Genomic DNA, 20,243 nt, shown 5'->3' on the forward strand with positions numbered 1-20,243 from the left:
AACGTGATTTGCCTTTACATTGAACGATATTGTGACCGTAACGTAAACATTTTACACATTGAACAACGGGATGGATGTATGGTTCTACAGGAAAATTAACCATATTTATATTAATAAAGGACGGAATTTTATTACCTTTAAAATTTATTACTACCAATTGTCTATTGACAAATTCTTCTTTTTTGGTTTCAGCGTTTATAACTTTTCGTTTCATTCTTCTCACTTCCGCCACTGGAACTATGGAATTAATTGCTTTTTTCAAGTATTCTTCAGCAAAAAAGGTATCAACGCCGCGTATTATACCTCGTTTATGCGTGAAAAATTTTGGAATATAAGCAATCAACTTATTTTTTGTTAATATTTCGTGATTAATTAATAAATTAGCGATTTTGTATGTTCTAAAAATTACCTTAACACGTTTTAAACCTACAGAATGAATATCAATAACATCATTTCTTAATTCAATTACTTGTTGTAAATAAAAGCCAATTCTGATAGGAAAAAGATGACCAAGATTCTTATCGGTATGTTCCAAAAATACCTGATACGGACTTGCATCCGTCGGTTCATATTTATTATCAAAGTCATATTTTTCGAAATTTGAGGATACTGTATCCATTGAAGAAACATTAATTTGACTATCATTATTATTCATTTGATTATTAGTATTTAAATTAACCGAGGGCGGGCCAGGACCGCCCCCGTTACCTGACATTTTCTGTAAAACAAAGCTGTCTTCTAGTTTTCCACAAAGTACCACAAAACAGAAACTATTGATAACACTCTGCACGTGGAAAGAAGGCCGGAATGTACCAAAACACTGCCAAAATTAATCATTCTTTGGGACGAACTCCAAAAAACGAACACGACTTTGACAGTTATTTTGACGTTTTTTTTGGATATAATCGAAAAAAAAATGATTTACGAATTATATCATATATCTACGAATATAATCTTTACAATTTATAAGTCTATACAAATCAAAGAAAATACTGTTGTTCTGAAGCTATTTTCTTGTGGCATTTTTACAATTTTAACTATTTATAATGAGAAATAAGCCACAATATTATTAAAAAATGATTTTTATTAACGTTTCGACGCCCAAATCGGGTGCCGTTGTCAAAATACAAAATACTATTAACATAAACAAAAATGTTGTTGCTTAGTAAAAAATACTGGATATGAGACTCAAGTGTATAGAAAACCAACACATACCAACAGATATCTCAATTACAAATCAAATCACAACATCAACGTTAAAAAGGGAATCATAACATCCTTATATGATAGAGCCAAAATTACTTGTTCTAGCGAAAATTCATTTTTAGAAGAAAAACAATTATTAACATCTGTTTTATTAAAAAATGATTATCCTTTATCGTTTATAAATAAGGAATTGTCAAGATTGGATCGAATGGAACAGAACAACATAGAACGGGATCCTACAACATTCACAAGAAATAATACGAGGAAAATATCAATACCATACATAAAAGGACTATCCGAGAAACTTAAAACAATAGGAAATAAATTCAACATTTCAACAACATTCATAACACAAGAGATATCACTTTTTTTTTGTTTGACATGTTAGCTATGTGTATGCCAAATGTCATCTTAATCCGAGCGGTTCTTTAAAATTTGCCCCCATCCCCCATCTCCCCCCCAAAACGGAAGTTCAAAATGGTGTAACTTTTTATTGAACTAATATGTGGACCATATAGAATAATTTGGTGTTGGAGGAAAACTTTTACTTTGGATGTTTGGGTTAGGCCTTTTTTTGGACAAATTTATACTATTCGCTAACAAAGTGTCAAAGCAATATCTACCGACCTGCTCATGGTGGCGGTTTTTTGAAAGTTTGTAAGGGCGCGTTGTGTATGTTTAAATGGTATATTTAAAAAAATGAACAGCCTAGTAATAAAATAATGACAAAAATTTCTTCAGGATCTTGTAGGGCGGGGCTTTAAACTTTGATTAGGTGACTTTCTGACTTTCATAATAATAGTTTTTAATCGAATTATTAAGCCTTAAAAATGGTCATTTCGCATTTTTCAAATTTTATATCGCGTATAACTCGAAAACTATTAATTTTAGAGAAAAATCACAAGAGATCTTTTTTGCTCCGAATGACCAAAATAATCTAAAAAAATTCGTCCGGAGTGAAATACTTAGTTATTTATAAAACAGTTCGTGAAGTATGCTTGTTGCGCACAGACGCGATGTTTAGAGCACGAGCGGACCGAGTGCTATACATCGCCTAAGTGCGCAAAAAGTACTTCACGCACAGTTTCATACAATATTTTATCTACCAAAAAACAAATAAAAAAACTGCAACTCTTCGTCACTGAAATACACATTCCAATTTTACAATTTTTTAGAACTTTGACATTTAAAAATTCAAACTTCTGTCAAACCACAAAGCTGTCAAAACTTTTTTTGTAATTTATTGCTCACTTGTCATCACCATGACAAGGCGAAAGTTAAGGATATTTGATTATATAAAAGTGTGCTAAAAAACAGTGCGAAAAAGTAAATCCCATTTAAAATCCATTATTACTTCAGGCACACTTTAAACCCTTCATGTACTGCTATCTATATTTACAATTTTCACACAATAAAAACTTATACATAATATGAGGTAGAGCAGATAAGAATTATTTTTGTGAATTTGGTTAACAAAAATTGGTTAATAGCTATTTGTATAACAAGGGAGGAAAGTGCTACTTTTCCTCCCGAGAATGAAGTTTACTGCCCGACGTGTAGTGGAGGGCAGTAATCATTCAAAGGAGGAAAAGGCACTTTACTCCCATGTTATACATATGGTTTTTTCACCTTCCTCAAATAACAAGTCATTTTTTCATTTTTACTTAATTTATTTATGTAACTAACCAACAAAATTTATTAAAATTAAACTAACAAGTAGGTACAATATAACTGTCAACTGTCAAATATAAGTCAAATTATTAATGTAAACGTTGTTAAATCAAAATAACAATTTACTGTTTTTTACCATTCTGCAAAAAACAGGGTGTTTTATAAATAAACGTTAAAATGTGTAGATACTTACGTAATAGAAAATAGATATTGTACAGAGCGTCAATAACTTATATTTCATGAATGAAATACCATGACGTCACTTTTACTTTTCCTCCCTAGGGAGGAAAAGTACAACTTTGCTCCCTACAATCAGGTCCGGAAAAGTATACTTTCGGTAGAGGTAGGTGGAAAACAATTTTTCGACCGCGGTACCGCCTGACACTGTGTATTTGTTATAAGGATGTATTTGTTTGAGTAAGTTTGTGCAAAAAAAATCGAATCAGAATAATTTACCTAACGGGGGCGACGTTACAGGCTGGACTAATAAGTAGTTGAAACGGTCAAAACAAAGAGACGCACACTGTTCAAAAATGCACGTGAGATTATACCTACTCGTATAAATTGTATAATCTACTTTTACTAACAAGAGTTAGGAAGAGTCAACTTCAACTAGTAAAAGTTGATTTAAATTTTTCAAATAAACTTTTACTGCTCGTTTCAGTTGGAGTTGACTCAAACTAGGAAAAGTCAACTCTAACTGAGAATCAACTTGAACTGTAACATATACATTACCTCACTATCGTAGTTTATGTCAATAAATCTTTATTAACGAAAAAGAAAATATTTTTGTTGCACTGTAAATTACACTATAAATAACTAATGAATTCTAACAATTGTTTCGGTTATTATCACTACAAAATAAAATATTCAAGTTTAACAAAATAATCCCATAAGACTCAATGTTAAAACGTCCTTACAAAATTTGACAGCTTGTCACGTGACTGTAAATAGAGGGGAGACGCACGGTGCGAATACTACCTCCGTAACTTTGGAACCGTTCATTTTACAAGGATTATGCATAGGGCCTTTTTTATTTAAAATTTAATGTAGAACATTTTTGTTTAGAACGTTGTTCATGCTAAACCGCATAGTTTTAGAAATATTGACGAAAAACTTAAAAAAACTATTAATTTACCGATTTCTCCCCCCTCTCCCCACCCCCAAACCCGACGCTCAAAATGGTGTGACTTTTTTCTGAACATTATGTGGACCATATAGAACAATTTGGTGTTAGAGGATAACTTTCACTTTGGATGTCTGGGTTTGGGTCTAGTTATACCATACTATACATCGCGCGATTTGCGCAATAAATGACACAACACAAATCAAACCACTGATATGGAAGAGAGGATCAAACTGATGTAACCAGACAACATTCATCTCTAAGATGGCACAGGCGCAATGTCAAGTCAAATGCATACGCTTTGATAGGATAGAGATATTTACCCTAAAATTTATTTTAATTATTGTAATATTCAAAATATAAATTGATCAACAAAATAATTAATTTAATCAAACAACTACTTAATTTGTGTCATAAAATAAATTTTGAATATTTTTTGTTGTGAATGAGCATGGAAAAAATCATATAGGTATACAACTTGCATTTAATTGTCATTATGATGCTCGTATCCGTCATACTTGCATCATAATGACCATCATTCAATGCTCGTTGCATAATATGACATATACATTGTATACTAATATTTGAGGACAAAAATAAGTGTGATATTGTAAACCCCCCTCTGTGGCTCAGTGGTAAAAGAGCCTACCTTTGATTCAGGGGTCGTGAGTTCGAATCTCATCAAAGATAGGAAATTTTGCATTTATTAAAAATTAATTAGTGAAAATAGTTTCTATCATTGTGGGATCGGTACTCACCGGAGGGATCGCAGACGTTGGGATACAATTAGCGTCTCTTTGTAAAGACAATGAAGTCGACTTTTCAAAGTAACAAGACCTTTACTCAACACACACTACACTAGGAATCTGATTGCAAAATAAACTGTGCCATGCCAATGGCCATTAGTTGTCGAGGCATTAAGCTAAATAAAAAAATGTGTTAATACTTAGGGCATAAACAACTATCAAACGGCTAACTATTTAGGCTCAGATTTTTTTGGATAGTGTATATATGTACCTACAATAAAAAAATTAATTTATTTTCGAACCTACAATAATGCAAATTATTAAGTCTTAATTTTTAATAATTAATACAAAATTAGCATCTTGCAGTAAAACTAAACAGACGGTATGCAGTATAGTAATTATTGGTAAAGGTTTAGAAAGTTAATGTACATCATAATAATTTAATGTATAATGATGTATTAAACGAGGAAAATTTCTATGTTAAAAACAGGTAATTACTTATTTTACAGATAATATGTTTTGAGTAGCACCGTAATGTTCTCGTTAATTATTGAAGATACGAAAACATTTACAAATATAATATGATCGTGAAAATAAAAAATAATGTCCAAGATAAAAAGTGTGTGTATGTTTATAAAGTATGACGCAAAAGTATGGAATACAGTAGAACCCCGATTATCCGTGCTCCTCGGGACCGGACGTTGGCACGGATAATTGAAAAGCACGGATAATCCGAACATTTATTTCTTATTGTAATACATATGTACGTATATCCATACATATTGCCCTACCATAAAAAGACAACAGAAAAAATAAATCTTTCATTATGAGTCTTCCTATCCGCGTATAGAGTTTCCGTCGAGTGATCTACAGTGACGCTATTTTGATAAAACCTCAAAATGCAATTTAAGTAATAGAAAATTATAGCACGGATAATCCGCAGCCCGGATAATCCGCACACGGATAATCGGGGTTCTACTGTATATTTATTAGGTATTTCAGAAACAGACGACTTTAAAAAATCTTAAAATACTTCAATTTTTAGTGTTTCAATTGCCATCAATTCGGTATACCTACTGTATATTATATGTTAGACATTACTTCATCAATAATGGCGTAATGACGTAATCGATGATTGTTTTAAATACAAACCAATGTCACGGGATACCTCGTTTGAAGGGGTGTATAAGGTGTCCAAAAAATGTTTTTAATTAAAAATTTCCATATCCATACTTTAAAATTCGGAAGGTGATAATTAAGTCATCACGGAGTCGAGGAGTTTCGAAAGTTGGTAACCCTGCTAAAGAAAGTCTTTGGTGGCTTTCTTTTGGATATTTTCGAGAAAAGTTCTATCGCGCACTAATTCTGGGCACCAACCTGTTCCACAGTACTCCAGTAGGGGTCGGACGTAAGTTTTATACAAACGAATAGGATATTTTTGTAACAGTCTTATTAAGTAGGTATAATGTACTATTCGCTCTTTTAGTAATGTTTGAAATATGCTCCGACCAACGCACTGTGGTTCCAAATGCTGAAAACGTGGTCATGAACCTTTAAAAGCGTATAGTGTCTATACACTTCAGAATTACTTTCGTTCCTAAAGGTTTTTGGCATCGCTGATTACGAATCTGACATTATTTTTTCTAAAAAACAAAATGGCAGATCTAATGTGGCCGAAATAAATTCGAAAATTTTATTTTAAACGCGTATTTGTTTAAAATTTTATATTATAAGGGACTTTTGAAATTGCTGATTGCTAATACATTCCCTTTATGAAGTACAATATTCAGAACCTATTACTTATGTACAACCACTCATACATACTTAAAAATCACTAGAATCATGTAATGTGCTTCATTTCCCACTTTTCTATTCAAACAACTGCCAGCAATGCATAGGCAGTTATAGGCAGCTAAACTAAAGTGATTCTGTATCTTTAAACATTAGTCGCAGAATTTAAACAGAATTTTGTACTTTTTGAATGTATATTTACAAAATTTTGATTATTTCAAGTATATTTTCACTATTTATGCATTAACAAATTTAAGGCATTTATTGTTACTAAATCTTAAGTTAACTAACATCGTACATTACTACATACTTAAAAAAGAAGAATCTGCTTTACAGCGATAAAATTGATAAACTACAAAACGTGTTACATCGTTTTCAGTATACGCATTCTTTTTTACTTTCTCTGCAGGCCAAAAGAACCTCGGACATGGCTCACTTGTTCCTGAGCTATGAACCAGAATACATCCAGTCTGATCCTTATTCGCTGTGTGCAAGTATTTGGAGGGGGTACGAGAAACGATCGTGCGCGTATAGCGGACAAATCTTGCAACTTTCTTAACTATATTTCTTAAATAAATTATTCATATTGTTAATTGAAATTGTCAAATTGACGTATATTCCATACCTACTGTCATTGAAGAAAATTGGCTTTCGCAAATTATGTGTTATAAATTGTAAAAATTATAATAATATGTATGTTGCTACACAATATTGATATGATATGCAATTATTAAAGTGAATTTAATTAATGGTACTTTGCTTGTAGTAAAATGTTTACCTTTTACGGCCGGTTTCACAAAGTAAGTTAACTTGTGGCTAAGAGATAACCAGAGTTTACCCCAAAATATGCGTTTTAGTTTCAGGTCAACGGTGAAGTATGGTTAACTCACAGAATTTTTAACTAGAGGTTGGAGTAGGTTATCCTTATGGGTATACCCAAAAAGGTAACAATTATGAAACTGAAACGCATATTTTGGGGTAATTTTGAGGTTATCTCTTAACCACAAGTTAACTTTACTTTGTGAAACCGGCCTTTAATAACATAACCTCAATCTTACTTTTCCTTCTTATTATTTTTTGGGCTACGGCCGTTGACAATTATCCAATAACCAGGACTAATATAATTGGCCAATATAATTGAAAGTGCTAAAAATGTTGCCGAGCTATGAAACCAGGTGTCGATCTTCCGAACTTGCACGGTCCCAATACCTGAGTAATACGACTCTACGATATATGATAAAACAACTGTAAACATTAAAATCACTAGGAGAGGACTTTTTTCGCCTCATGACCATGTTTTCAGCATTTGGAACCACTGTGCAACGGACCGATTCAAATTTTCAGTAATTATTACACCAATTTATAAAATTGAATGAAAATTAGATATAACTCGCCCGATTACAAGGCTAAACGAGTTTAAATTTTTGTCAGGAGTTAAACTTAAATACAGTCGGAAAAATGAAAGATTACCCATTAACCATCACATCAATCATTTATTTTGAATTTGCTGTCTTTCTATAAATAACAAACGTTTGTTATAGAAAAAGACAGCAAATACAAAACAAGTGATTGATGTGATCGTTCATGGGTATTCTTTCATTTTTCCGACTGTAGTAAGGAATAAAAATAATGTATTGAAAATGTCTTTATTAAATACATATTATGTAAATTTTAATTAACATACCACACAGTAAATACATAAGTAATTTTTGATTTACCACACCATACTGAAACTGAGTAAAAAGACAAAAGTCAAATAAAACGAAAATATTGTATCTTAATTACAAAATGTTTTTAATTATTTCTCTCTTGTGAAAACTACAGTTTTACAAAATATTATTTTAGCCCTAAAATATATATATGTACAGAAAAAGCTTGGAATTAACAACATCCTAACTTTATATTTTATTTAAGTTTCATGTTTCAACAATTTTCTAATCTCATTTATTTCCGACATTTTTGAGCTGTTTAGTGAAATCCATAGTATAGTAATTATTTTTCTTGTTCGCAAATGAAAATATTGCATCTTTCCTGAATATTCAGATTTTATCTGTTGTGACATAAACATTTAATCATAGATATTTACAGTACTGTCGATGTCTTTAAGCGATACATCAACAACAAAACTCCAAAAATATCGATATCATCGGTCCACTAATCACTATTTCAGTAAACAGTATTTTAGAAGCAGTATTTCAGAAAAACGTAATATACCTTCTTTCATCGCTAAAAAGAAAGGCTGAAATTTAAGAAGATAAGAAGTTTTGTTTCTCAAAAATTTAAAGACTGTAGTTATACAGGGTGTTTCATTGGGAAAAAGAAATACTTTAACGGTGAATAGAGGTCACCGAGCCGGTTCTAGATATACTACATTTTTTGCCCTGCCAACTTTTATAACCGAGTTACAGGGTGTTTTATAGATTTTGCCCATTTCATTCCTAAGCCATGACTTTAGAACCACCCTGTATATTTTTTTGATATTTGGTACACATATGCCTCATCCAAAATCCAAACGACCGACATACTAACCATAAGAAAAATCAAGGTCCGGATTAACAAAAATTTATAAAGTAATTTTGACCTTAAAACAACAACCTGTATATTCAAATTTTGAAAATCTGCATATTTGAAAAGAGCTCAAAAAAGTAAGTTTAATAGTTTGCTTCAATTTTTCGGCCAGACAATTTCATGACTTTAATTTTGAAATTATATTGATTTTTTTAAGAACTCTAACATTAAAAATCAGGTATTATTAACTTTTAGTTATAAATTATTAAAGTTAATGAATAAATACTCATTTTAAAAATAATCAATACTTATTTACCACATTGGAACGACCCAATTTTCGCCGTTGATTTAATTACATCAATTTTGAAATTAAATTGAAATTTTAAAGAACTCTGAGATTAAAAACCAGTTTTATAGTAATTATTTAATGTTAATGAATCAATATTTATTTTAAAAATACTTAATACTTATTTACTTCGCTGGCTTCATGGATTCTCTGGATTTGTAGCTGTATGCACATCATTACAAATTAGAATTGCGAGAATTGCAATATTTTAATGATTTAGTAGAGAATTAAAAAACAGCTATATCTAAAAAAATCGTTTAAACAATTCAACAATTTAACATAAATTAAAAATATTTGAACTATAACAGTTGCTCAAAATGTGCGCCATTTTGTTCGATGCTTTTCCTTGCTCGCTTTAAAAGATTTCGAATCGGTTTTCTAATTACATTGGGATTGTTCTTCATTTTTCTGACAGCTTCTTGTGACCTTGGCAGAATTAATCAATGTGATTTCAACATTGCCGTAATTAAATTATCTGCACAAAAATTTGACATGCACCATTTAACGCAGTTTTTGATGCTCTTTAAAATTCGCGAACAAATTTTCAAAATTTCAATATACAGGGTGTTGTTTCAAGGTCACAATTACTTTATATTTTTTTGTTAATCGGGACCTAGATTTTTCTTGTCATTGGTAATTGGGTCGTTCCAATGTGGTAAATAGGTATTGAATATTTTTAAAATGAGTACTTATTCATTAACTTTGATAATTTATAACTAAAAATTAATAATATCTGCTTTTTAATGTCAGAGTTCTTAAAAAATTCAATATAATTTCAAAATTAAAGTCATAAAATTGTCTGGCCGAAAAATGGAAGCGAACCATTAAACTTACTTTTTTGTGCTCTTTTCAAATATGCAAACAGATTTTCAAAATTTGAATATACAGGGTTTTAAGGTCACAATTACTTTATAATTTTTTGTTAATCCGGACCTGGATTTTTCTTATGGTTAGTATGTCGGTCGTTTGGGTTTTGAATGAGACATACGTGTCCCAAATATCAAAAAAATATACAGGGTGGTTCTAAAGTTATGGCTTAGGAAAGAAATGGGCAAAATCGATAAAACACCCTGTAACTCGGTTATAAAAGTCGGTAGGGCAAAAAATGTAGTATATCTAGAACCGGCTCGGTAAACTCTATTCGCCATTAAAGTATTTCCGTTTCCCAATGAAACACCCTGTATACTTTACTATATCGCCACTTTTTGAGTCAACGAAGAAACAAAAAGAGTCGCACTTTTTTATAGTGAAGTTGTTGGTACCGAAATGCTACGACCAAAGAAAAGATGTTTTCATTTGCTTCATTGATTACCAAAAGGCCTTTGACAATGTAAGACATGCACTATTGATACAAATATTCGTCAAACGAAATATTGATTATATTGAATATATTTTATTAGATACCTTAACTAATACAACCAGTTATCCTACGACGAATCATTAACCTGACCAGAATGTCATTTGAACGTATTTACAATTCTGAGAACTTAGTGAATATAATTTTGAAACTGTGTTATAGCTCTAGCTGTGTGATGGAAAAGTCACTATTCTCAGTTACTTTATATGGTTAAATGTTCCTGGGCATACTACTTACATGAACTACTTATCATACTATCTATAATATTAAAAGTTATGTAATGTACAATTTAGACTTTAAGAAAAAGCAATATACAGGGTGATTGATTAGTAGGGTACAGCTCAATAGCTCCGCTATAGTAATAGATAGCAATAAAAGTTAATAACAAAAATTTTAGCCACCTTTGAGCTTCACATTACAAAATTAGTTAGAATTTTACAGGGTAACACAGTGGCAGACCAAACTTATGTTTTTTTAAATGGAACACCCTATATTTTATTTTAAATTCGAAATCCTGTTAACTTCTCCATCACAAAAATATAAAGGTTTGTTATGTTATACAGGGTATTTACAAAGTTATAATCAATTTTATATGAAAATCGTAACAAGTTCAACTCCCTGTATAAATAAAAATAAGCAAAACAACAATGGTTTATTAATGCCATATTTTTTAACGTATTGTCAAAATTTTCAAGAATGGTCGATATTGCTAATTTTCTTTATATCAAATACAGGGTGAGTCAAAACGCAAGTACATTATTTTCTCAGTAATTTTAAATGAAACACCCTGTATTTTATATCACTATTGAAAAGTACCATTACCGTACTTTAATTTTTAGATAACATTCCCGATGTCTAAATTTATTAGTTTTCGAGATATTTTCATTTTTCATTGGACCAGTAGCGTGGCCACCCAAATCACCAGAATTTAATAAACTGGACTGATTTTTTTGGGGTTACGTTAATAATGAAGTTTATAAAATACCTCCAACAACAAGGGATGAGATGAAAAATAGAATACAAAGTGTATTTCGATGTGTTAATTTACAAATGCTCCGTAGAGTAAGTAGCTCATTCAATGATCGTTTTTAGGCGTACATAAATGTGTTAGGAGATAATTTTGAACACATTATGTAATTAAATATTAAAAATATTTTATTAAAAGTAGCTTCTAATTTTTTCAAACATGTTTTTTTGCAAAATGTATTACTGATAAATTATGTTTCGTTCTTTATTTGTTACATTGTTACATTTACATACAAAAGTAGTGTTTAATTGTCTTCACAAAATATTGTATTTTGTGTTTGTGTGTTCTTTTGTAAAATTTATTACTAATTTTCTTTGTTTATTTGTTGCATTTACATAAAAAGATAGCTTTTAATTGTTTCAAAAATGTTGCATGTAGTGGTTGTGTTTTTGTTTGTAAAATGTAATCTATATTAAATAATAAAATTGGTAATCTTCAATTGTCAATTCAGTCATGGCTTACTTAAAATTTAGATAAATTTAAACACCTAAAATAATTTGCTCTGAAAATGAAAATATATCGAAAACTAATAAATTTGGGCATAGGGAATGTTATATAAAAATTAAAGTACGTTAATGTTACTTTTCAATAATGATATAAAATACAGGGTGTTCCATTTAACATTACTGAGAAAATAATGTACTTGCGTTTTGACTCACCCTGTAGTTGATATAAAGAAAATTAGCAATATCAATAATTCTTAAAAATTTTGACAATAAATAAAAAAATATGGCATTAATAAACCAGTGCTTATTTTTATTTATACAGGGAGTTGAACTTGTTACGATTTTCATACAAAATTGGTTATAACTTTGTAAATACCCTGTATAACATAACAAACCTTTATATTTTTGTGATGGAGAAGTTAACAGGATTTCGAATATAAAATAAAATATAGGGTGTTCCATTTAAAAAAACATAAGTTAGGGCTGCCACTGTGTTATCGAACACCCTGTAACATTCTAACTAATTTTGTAATTTGAAGCTCAAAGGTGGCTAAAATTTTTGTTATTAACTTTTATTGCTATTTATTACTAAAGCGGAGCTATTGAGCTTTACCCTACTAATCAACCACCCTGTATTATCAGATAACCTAAGAACATGACGAAATAAAGAGAAATGTGTAGAATAATACAAAGAAAGCTATAAAAATCTGCAAAACTATGTTGATCTATATATGCAAGCGAAATTTTTTGATATAGTTCTTCCATTCTAACTTTTCCCATGCGTCACGATTCATTTTCAAACAAGTGAAATCAAAAAATAAAATGAAACGTACGTCGATGTATAGATCATTGATACGTACTGTCAGTGTGTTAGTGGTAATAATTATGAAATGGCTATTATCCCGTGAACGTATTTTATAAAGTTGTTTTATTGAAGTGTTTAATATTTTTTCGCTATTGAGGAGATTAATGGACTCAACATTAAACATAAAGATAAGACATATAAAGCTAAATATAGAACGGTGATAAATAAATTTAAAAACAGTCACAACAAAAAAGTTAATATTGTTAAGAAGATTTAATATTACCTAAGGTTGAGAAATACAAAACTATCGAGTGAATTTAAATAAATTATTAATATTTTTAATATATCGTACCTTTGAAATAGTGATAAAAGTCCAAATTTTTCACAAATTGAGTGATCAACACTACGATATTACTAATACTCGTCTTTGTCTGGGAACCCAAAAGTCAGTATTGCAACTCTTCCTTTGTTTAACTGAAATATTATATTTATTTTTTATAAATATACATCCAATTAAACTGTATTGATAAAAAATAAAACTTTATTGATTTATAAAACCAAATAAACAATAAATGCACATAAACCAATAAACTGTCACTGTCATTGAAAATTATAAACGTCAAAATTTATAAGCTATCAAAGACATTCTGTATTGTTTATCCTTGTTTAACTTTTTGTGATTTCTCTGGAAAAGCTGCTTAATTTTGCGTTACTAGTTTCTATGGGTTAAAAAGAGATCTAGTATAAAAGTAATTCGTGAATAATTTCATGCATGGGAAAAGAGAGGAAGTACTATAATGGTTTTTGTACGAAAATATGAGACATACTAAGAATAGAGAAACAAACCAAGAAATATGGAATATAATGGATTTGACTCTTAGAAATGAACAGAGAGACAAGCGTAAATGAAGTATTTATTATGAATACAGTAGAACCCCGCAGATCCGAACTAATTGGGGGAACAGCCTGTTCGGATTCCGAAAAGTTCGGATTATCCGAAAATTAGCCTAACTAATAATCCAAAGCTTTCGTTGTCGTTGATTTTGAGTCGTTGCACCTGTCTCACTTTTTGTCTCTTCCACCCATCTCAGATTGATGTCACTGATGCAGGCCAGTGTCATTATTTGTGTTGACTCGCTTATTCGCTGGCTAGATTTACAATTTAAAGAAGCTTCATTTTTCCACTCTTCATTATAAAATGACCTCCTAGAAGTCGTACAAAAACAGGATGAGAAAACAAAGAAGGAAGTGTCTATACAGCTGAATTGAAGCAGGCGACAATGGGCACCAAGAACTTACGGATGAAGACATTGTAGACTTGGTTCAACCTCAAGGCAACTCTAATGAAGATGAAGAAAGCGAGGAAAAAGTTTATCTGCCATATCGAGTGTCACACTAGATGCCACTAAAGCTCTGGGTGTGGCTCTACGTTACATGGAGCAGAACTCTGCTGCTTTACCTGTCGATGTAATGTGTATGCGTAAATGGTTTAATATCGCTGCGTCAATTCGCTACAACACCTCCATGCGTCAAAAGAAAGTGACCGAGTCAAAGACCTATTAATCCTAGATTGTTCAATTTTCTGGTTTTACTCTGTATAATAAACATGTTTTTAAGTTTTTGTCTTGAATTTTTTAATTTTTTTCACTTTCCGTTGGTTCGGATTTGCCGAACGTTCGGATTAGCCGGGTTCGGATTTGCGGGGCTCTACTGTATGTACATTAGAAAGATGGTGCGATAACTTACACAATTTAGGAGGCTAATATTGAAGAAGAAACAGGCTTTAAAGCCTACATACAAGAACGAAAAAGAAGAAGAAGAAATATGTAGAAGTCAATACTGATAACTATTATATAGTTTATAATTATATGTTTAAGAAATTAAACATACCTTAAAATGTGAATGTTATAATATAATTTGTTTAGCCATACACTGTTATGTTAAGCTACATATTATTATGTAAATTATAAATATTCATATTATATTGGAAGTATATTATCGTACAATAGTAGTATCTAATAAAGCATAGTTTATATTACAATCAAGCATTGTACATCGCGATCAAATTTGTTTTACCATCTTTTTACTCAGTTTGTTATGACACTGGCTTCCATAATCTCTTCATTGTCAGACATGCCACTGTCAGAGGCGTACTGTCAACTAGTACCTTGCCCCGCCTGTTTGTTCTTCTGTTTACAGGCGATAACGTACCGCTGAACAACAGAATGAGGTGGACTATATCCTTCTGTATAATTAGGATCTTCAAACAACAATTCGTACTCGTCCATATGGGTAGATGGTGGTTTGTTTACCAGAGCCTGATAAAAGCAAGTAGTTTGAGGAAACAGCGCCATTACTGAAATAAATAGATACATACACATTACAAACATTTAAAGTCTACAGTTTACCATTTTGTTAGAGATATTGTCGACATATACAGTAAGCGCCATCTTACTAGATACATAGGCAGGCGCAGATACAGATCGGGGGGTCAACGGGGCCATGGACCCCCTATTGTATGTAGTCTACAAGTATTTTTAATATTTATTATTTTTTTCTGTCAACTCTAAACTTCAAGCGATCAGTAAATATACACAACCGCTTCCAAAATTGAAAGAAGCCATAAAATCCAATAAAAGCAGCCTTCTCTGAAAAATAAACTACAGGCGCATTTGTTTGGGTACCGATGGAACCATAAACAACAGATATATTTTTCTCAATAACAAACATGATATTTTAAAACGCAAATACTTTAAACTGGGTATAAACCTTATCTCATGAAAAGTCACGTTTAAAATTTGCGATACAATAAAGATATAAAAATTTGAGTTTTGCTAGATAATCCAGGCGTACCCATTGACAGTAGAAATATTAATCTTAAGACCTACAGTTGGTAAAGAGCGGCAGTGGGATTAATAGTCGTGAACTGTGTTTGTTAGCGGTGAATAATAGTGAATATGTCCAAACGAAAGATTCAAACCGACATAATGCAGTTAATAAAAAAGCCATGTTCTGAAGTAAGATCTCGGTCTACTAATATTGCCGATAATTGCCAATATTATTGCTAATATTGCCGATATAATAGGCTTATGTTAACGTCCGATGTCGGAAACTGCCACTATTGGTGTATATTTTCACTAGAATCAGTTACGTGTGATACAGCTGATCCTAGCTGATGTCCTAGCTGATCCTTGGGTTCCTGAAAATGAATACAGATTTCCAAAGACTATCTTACAGCAAGAAAGATATAGGTGCTTACTGCCGTGTGTGTGTGTGTGTGTGTTTTATTCGGGCCTAAAGAGGGGGGTCAAAGCAAAATCGCGTTACAAAACTTAATTACTAAGCCCCTTCGGTAATTAAAAAAAGCGTGTGAAATATTAAGGAGCCGTTCTGATAATATCTATCATAAAATGGCTCAATTCAAATTTAAAAAAGTGTCTGAAGGTAAGACAGAAAACGTTATTTTTTAATTGAATAATGAAGTTGCACAAAAAGTAAACGAAAATCGAATGAAACTTGTTCCGATTGTAAAAACAATTATTTTGTGCGGTTGACAAAACATTCCTTCAAGAGGGCACAGAGATGTTGGTGCTATTGATTCGGAAATGGAATTGTCTGAATCAATCAATAATTCAAACGAAGGGAACTTCAGGAAACTTCTTAAATATAGAGTTGATGCAGGTGATGATATTCTGGAACACCATTTCAAAAATGCTCCCAAGAATTCAACGCTTATAAGTAAAACAACGCAAAATGACCTTATAGAATGTTGTGGCACTGATATTGAGAAAAAAATTGTTGAAGCGGTTAAGCGAAGCAAATATATTTTTTTTGTAGATGAAACAACTGAAATCAGCTCCAATGAAGAATTAACATTATGTGTGCGATATGTAGGCAAAGAGAAGTACTGTTTAAAATAATTTTTTTTAAGATTAGTAATAGTGCAGAATTTAACTGGCGAGACATTGTCAAGCGTTATAATACGAGAACTCGGAGACTTAGGGCTAGATAATTCAAATCTTAGTGGGCAAGGTTACGACGGCGGAGCTAGATTTATTTCTAGATCCGCGCCTGTACCGGGTGTCCCAATAAGAATGGCTCTCGGCCATATCTCAGGAACCGTTTATAGTAGAGCTTTGAAATAAAAAATTTTAGAACAAAAGTTGCCTCAGGAAAAGCCTGGAAATTATTTTCATAATTGTGGGTCCACCGCTAGAGGGCGTAATTGAATATCAAAAATTAAAAAATCTAAATTTTACAAAATTTTCCTAATGAAGGGGCACTGTAAATCCGATTATTGTATTCTTCATAAAATTCTGCGCATATTTGATTTAACAAGTTTAACTCTACTTTTGCAAATAAGAGGTGGGGGTGAGTGGGAACCTTGTTATGAAAAAATGGCTGTAAGTCCGGTTCTGCTAAATCAAATTTTGAAAACTGGGCCTTGTTGAAGACAGATCTTTTTCTTCAATGTAAGCGTGATAATTTTGAACCATCCTAATAAGTAATAAGCCAGCTGGGAGGCGTTATTTAATTTTTTTTCAGAAATCTAGTTTTCTTTGGAAAATATTAAATACAAGTATGCATTTTTAATCATAGTTTATAAAATTATATTAAATTAGCAATAGAATAGCGAAAACCGCATGTCGATACCTTTTTTATATCTCAAGATATCTCGAGAAACGTGTAAATTTTATACATAACTGTTACTATCACCGGTAAACTAAGTTAATGAAAAGTAGTGTGCTGTGGAAAAAAACAAAATAACATTTTCCAGATGTCAACGTATAAAAATATAATTAATTAAAACAACAATATAAAGAGAAACGATACTATTAAAATTAAATATAACAAAGAACAAAAAGAACTACTTAGTGACGACCTAAATATTCAAATTGTTGCCCATCATACACTACTCTAGAATACATTAAACAGAGAATACTAAACGCCATTAAAAGCATATCGAGAGCAGAAATTGAGACTGCTGTTCAATCTACTCTTGAAAGAGTAAATGTTTGCAACAAAAATGATGGGCAAAAATTTTAACATTTATGTCATCACTAAATAGTTGTTTTTATTTCTTTGTAATAGGGCTTTTCAACGCTTCTCATTTGTTTCGAGCCTCTGTCATATGCCGTATAATCCGTGTATAATATTAATATACGAGATATGAACGAGGCTCGAAACAAATGAAAAGCGTTGAAAAGACCTAATATACGTTGACAGCTGGAAAATGCTTCTTTGTTGTTTCCATAGCACACTACTTTTCCTAAACTTCGTTTACCGGTGACAGTAATAGTTATGTTTTTAAATTTACACGTTTTGTAAGATATCTCGAGATAGAAAAAAGGTATTAACATGCGGTTTTCTCTATTCTGTTGCTAATTTTGTCTAATTTTGTAATATGGTATTAAAAATGCATGTTTGTATTTAATATTTTCCAAAGAAAACTAGATTTCTGAAAAAAATTAAATAACGCCTTCTAGCTGGCATATTACTCAGTAAGTTGGTTCGAAATCATAACTTTTACATTGACGAAAAAGATCTGTCTTCAACAAGACCAAGTTTGTAAAATTTGATTAAGCAGAACCGGACTCACAGCCAGTTGTTCATAACAAGGTTCCCACTCACCCCCACCTCTTGTTTCCAAAGGTAGACCTAAACTTGTGAAATCACATATGCGTAGATTTTTATGAAGAATACGACGATTGGATTTCCAGTGCCCCTTCATTGGGAAAATTTTGTAAAATTTAGATTTTTTAATTTTTGATATTCAATTACGCCCTCTAGCGGTGGTCCCACAATTATGAAAATAATTTCCATGGTTTTCCTGAGGCAACTTTTGTTATAATTTTTTTTATTTCAAAGCTCTACTATAAACGGTTCCTGAGATATGGCCTAGAGCCATTCTTATTGGGACACCCGGTACATAGGAACATTGAGCTATTACAATCCTGGACCCTTCACCTGTTGCAACTTTTATTTTTATGTCTAGTGACGTTTAGAACGTCAGAAAATGTATTCGCTCCGTGCATGACTGACGTGACACCTAGCGTATTCGCCTGAAATTGTTGGCAAACACAATTTGACGTTAAACATATGATACACATATGAGATATTTGACGTTAGTAGAGATTTAAAATTTTCGGAAAAATTGGGTGTAGGAAAAAAACCTGTTTTTGTCCGGAAAAAACAGGAAAAAATGGAAAAATACGGAAAAATTGACATTTGTTACAATATACTAAACAAATTCTGCATCCCGTATCAAAATCGATAAATTTAGTAGAATTCGATAGATCTATATTATCAGAAGTGCCTTTTGTCTTTAAGTAGGTCTATAAAAGACACAATATTAAAAAATATTCCCCAACAAGTTAACCAGACTAGTTCTCTTATCGAAAGCTTGCTAAAATATGGATGTTGAAAAACGCTACGAATTTTGTTCTAAGCTGATTCACTTTGCAGCCTCTTGATGCTCGCTTTAAAGAAGAATAATTGAATGAAGACCAACTAATGGAAGCCATAGACTTCATTTCTGAAATGGCTTGTTCACTAAGGCCCGGTCTTTTCACCTCCGAATAACTAGTTATCGGGAAGTTTATTTGACAGATTTACATGTAATCTGCCGGATAAACTTCCAATAACTATTTATTCGGAGGTGAAAAGACTGGGCCTAAACCTAGATGTAGGGAAGGTGGTGGCAAATCTAGCCCAATTTAGAACAAAAACTGGATTGTTTAGTCGAAATTATTTATGGGATAGTGCAAATATGTAGTACTAATCCCGTTATATGGTAGCAAGGTTTATGTACATCGCAGCCACTTATGCCAATTGCCCCCCGAATTTTAAATGGACCTCCATCTTCCGCCTCTTCAGAAAGAAACTGGTCTTTACACGGCCTCATATATACAAGCAAAAAATATATATTATCACAGGATAAAATTTATAAGTTGTTGCTATTCACTTAAATTTGGTTATATACGAAAAACAGATATTTATTTACGATACTAGACCAGATCCACTTTTAAAGAGACTGACAAAAATCATGTTGTGTTATCCGTTCAGGATGGAGAAGCGGAGATCGAGTCTGAATCAGATGCTTGGTCTGAAGATTCAGATTCAGACACTTACAATTAAAGTCTCTTAGTTTAAGTACACTTCTCAAATCTCAATTAAACAATACAGTAGAACCCCGCAAATCCGAACTAATTGGG

The 20,243-nt window shown here is 31.7% G+C and overlaps 2 protein-coding genes across 3 annotated transcripts in view; one reads left to right on the forward strand and one right to left on the reverse strand.

Annotated features, from left to right (window-relative positions):
* LOC126889350 (lanC-like protein 3 homolog) overlaps window positions 1-20,243 on the forward strand; it is a 228,725-nt gene that overhangs the window by 120,427 nt on the left and 88,055 nt on the right. The gene's annotated exons all lie outside the window — the stretch shown is intronic.
* Window positions 8,173-20,243, reverse strand: part of LOC126889351 (SAGA-associated factor 29) — a 63,066-nt gene continuing 50,995 nt past the window's right edge. For both annotated transcript variants that reach the window (XM_050657594.1, XM_050657593.1), the window contains one exon: window positions 8,173-15,385. In XM_050657594.1, coding sequence (XP_050513551.1) covers window positions 15,186-15,385 — 200 coding nt within the window. In that variant the 3' untranslated portion in view covers window positions 8,173-15,185. The remainder of the gene's footprint in view (window positions 15,386-20,243) is intronic.

Source organism: Diabrotica virgifera, chromosome 8 (assembly GCF_917563875.1).
Source record: "Diabrotica virgifera virgifera chromosome 8, PGI_DIABVI_V3a".
Taxonomy (NCBI): domain Eukaryota; kingdom Metazoa; phylum Arthropoda; class Insecta; order Coleoptera; family Chrysomelidae; genus Diabrotica; species Diabrotica virgifera.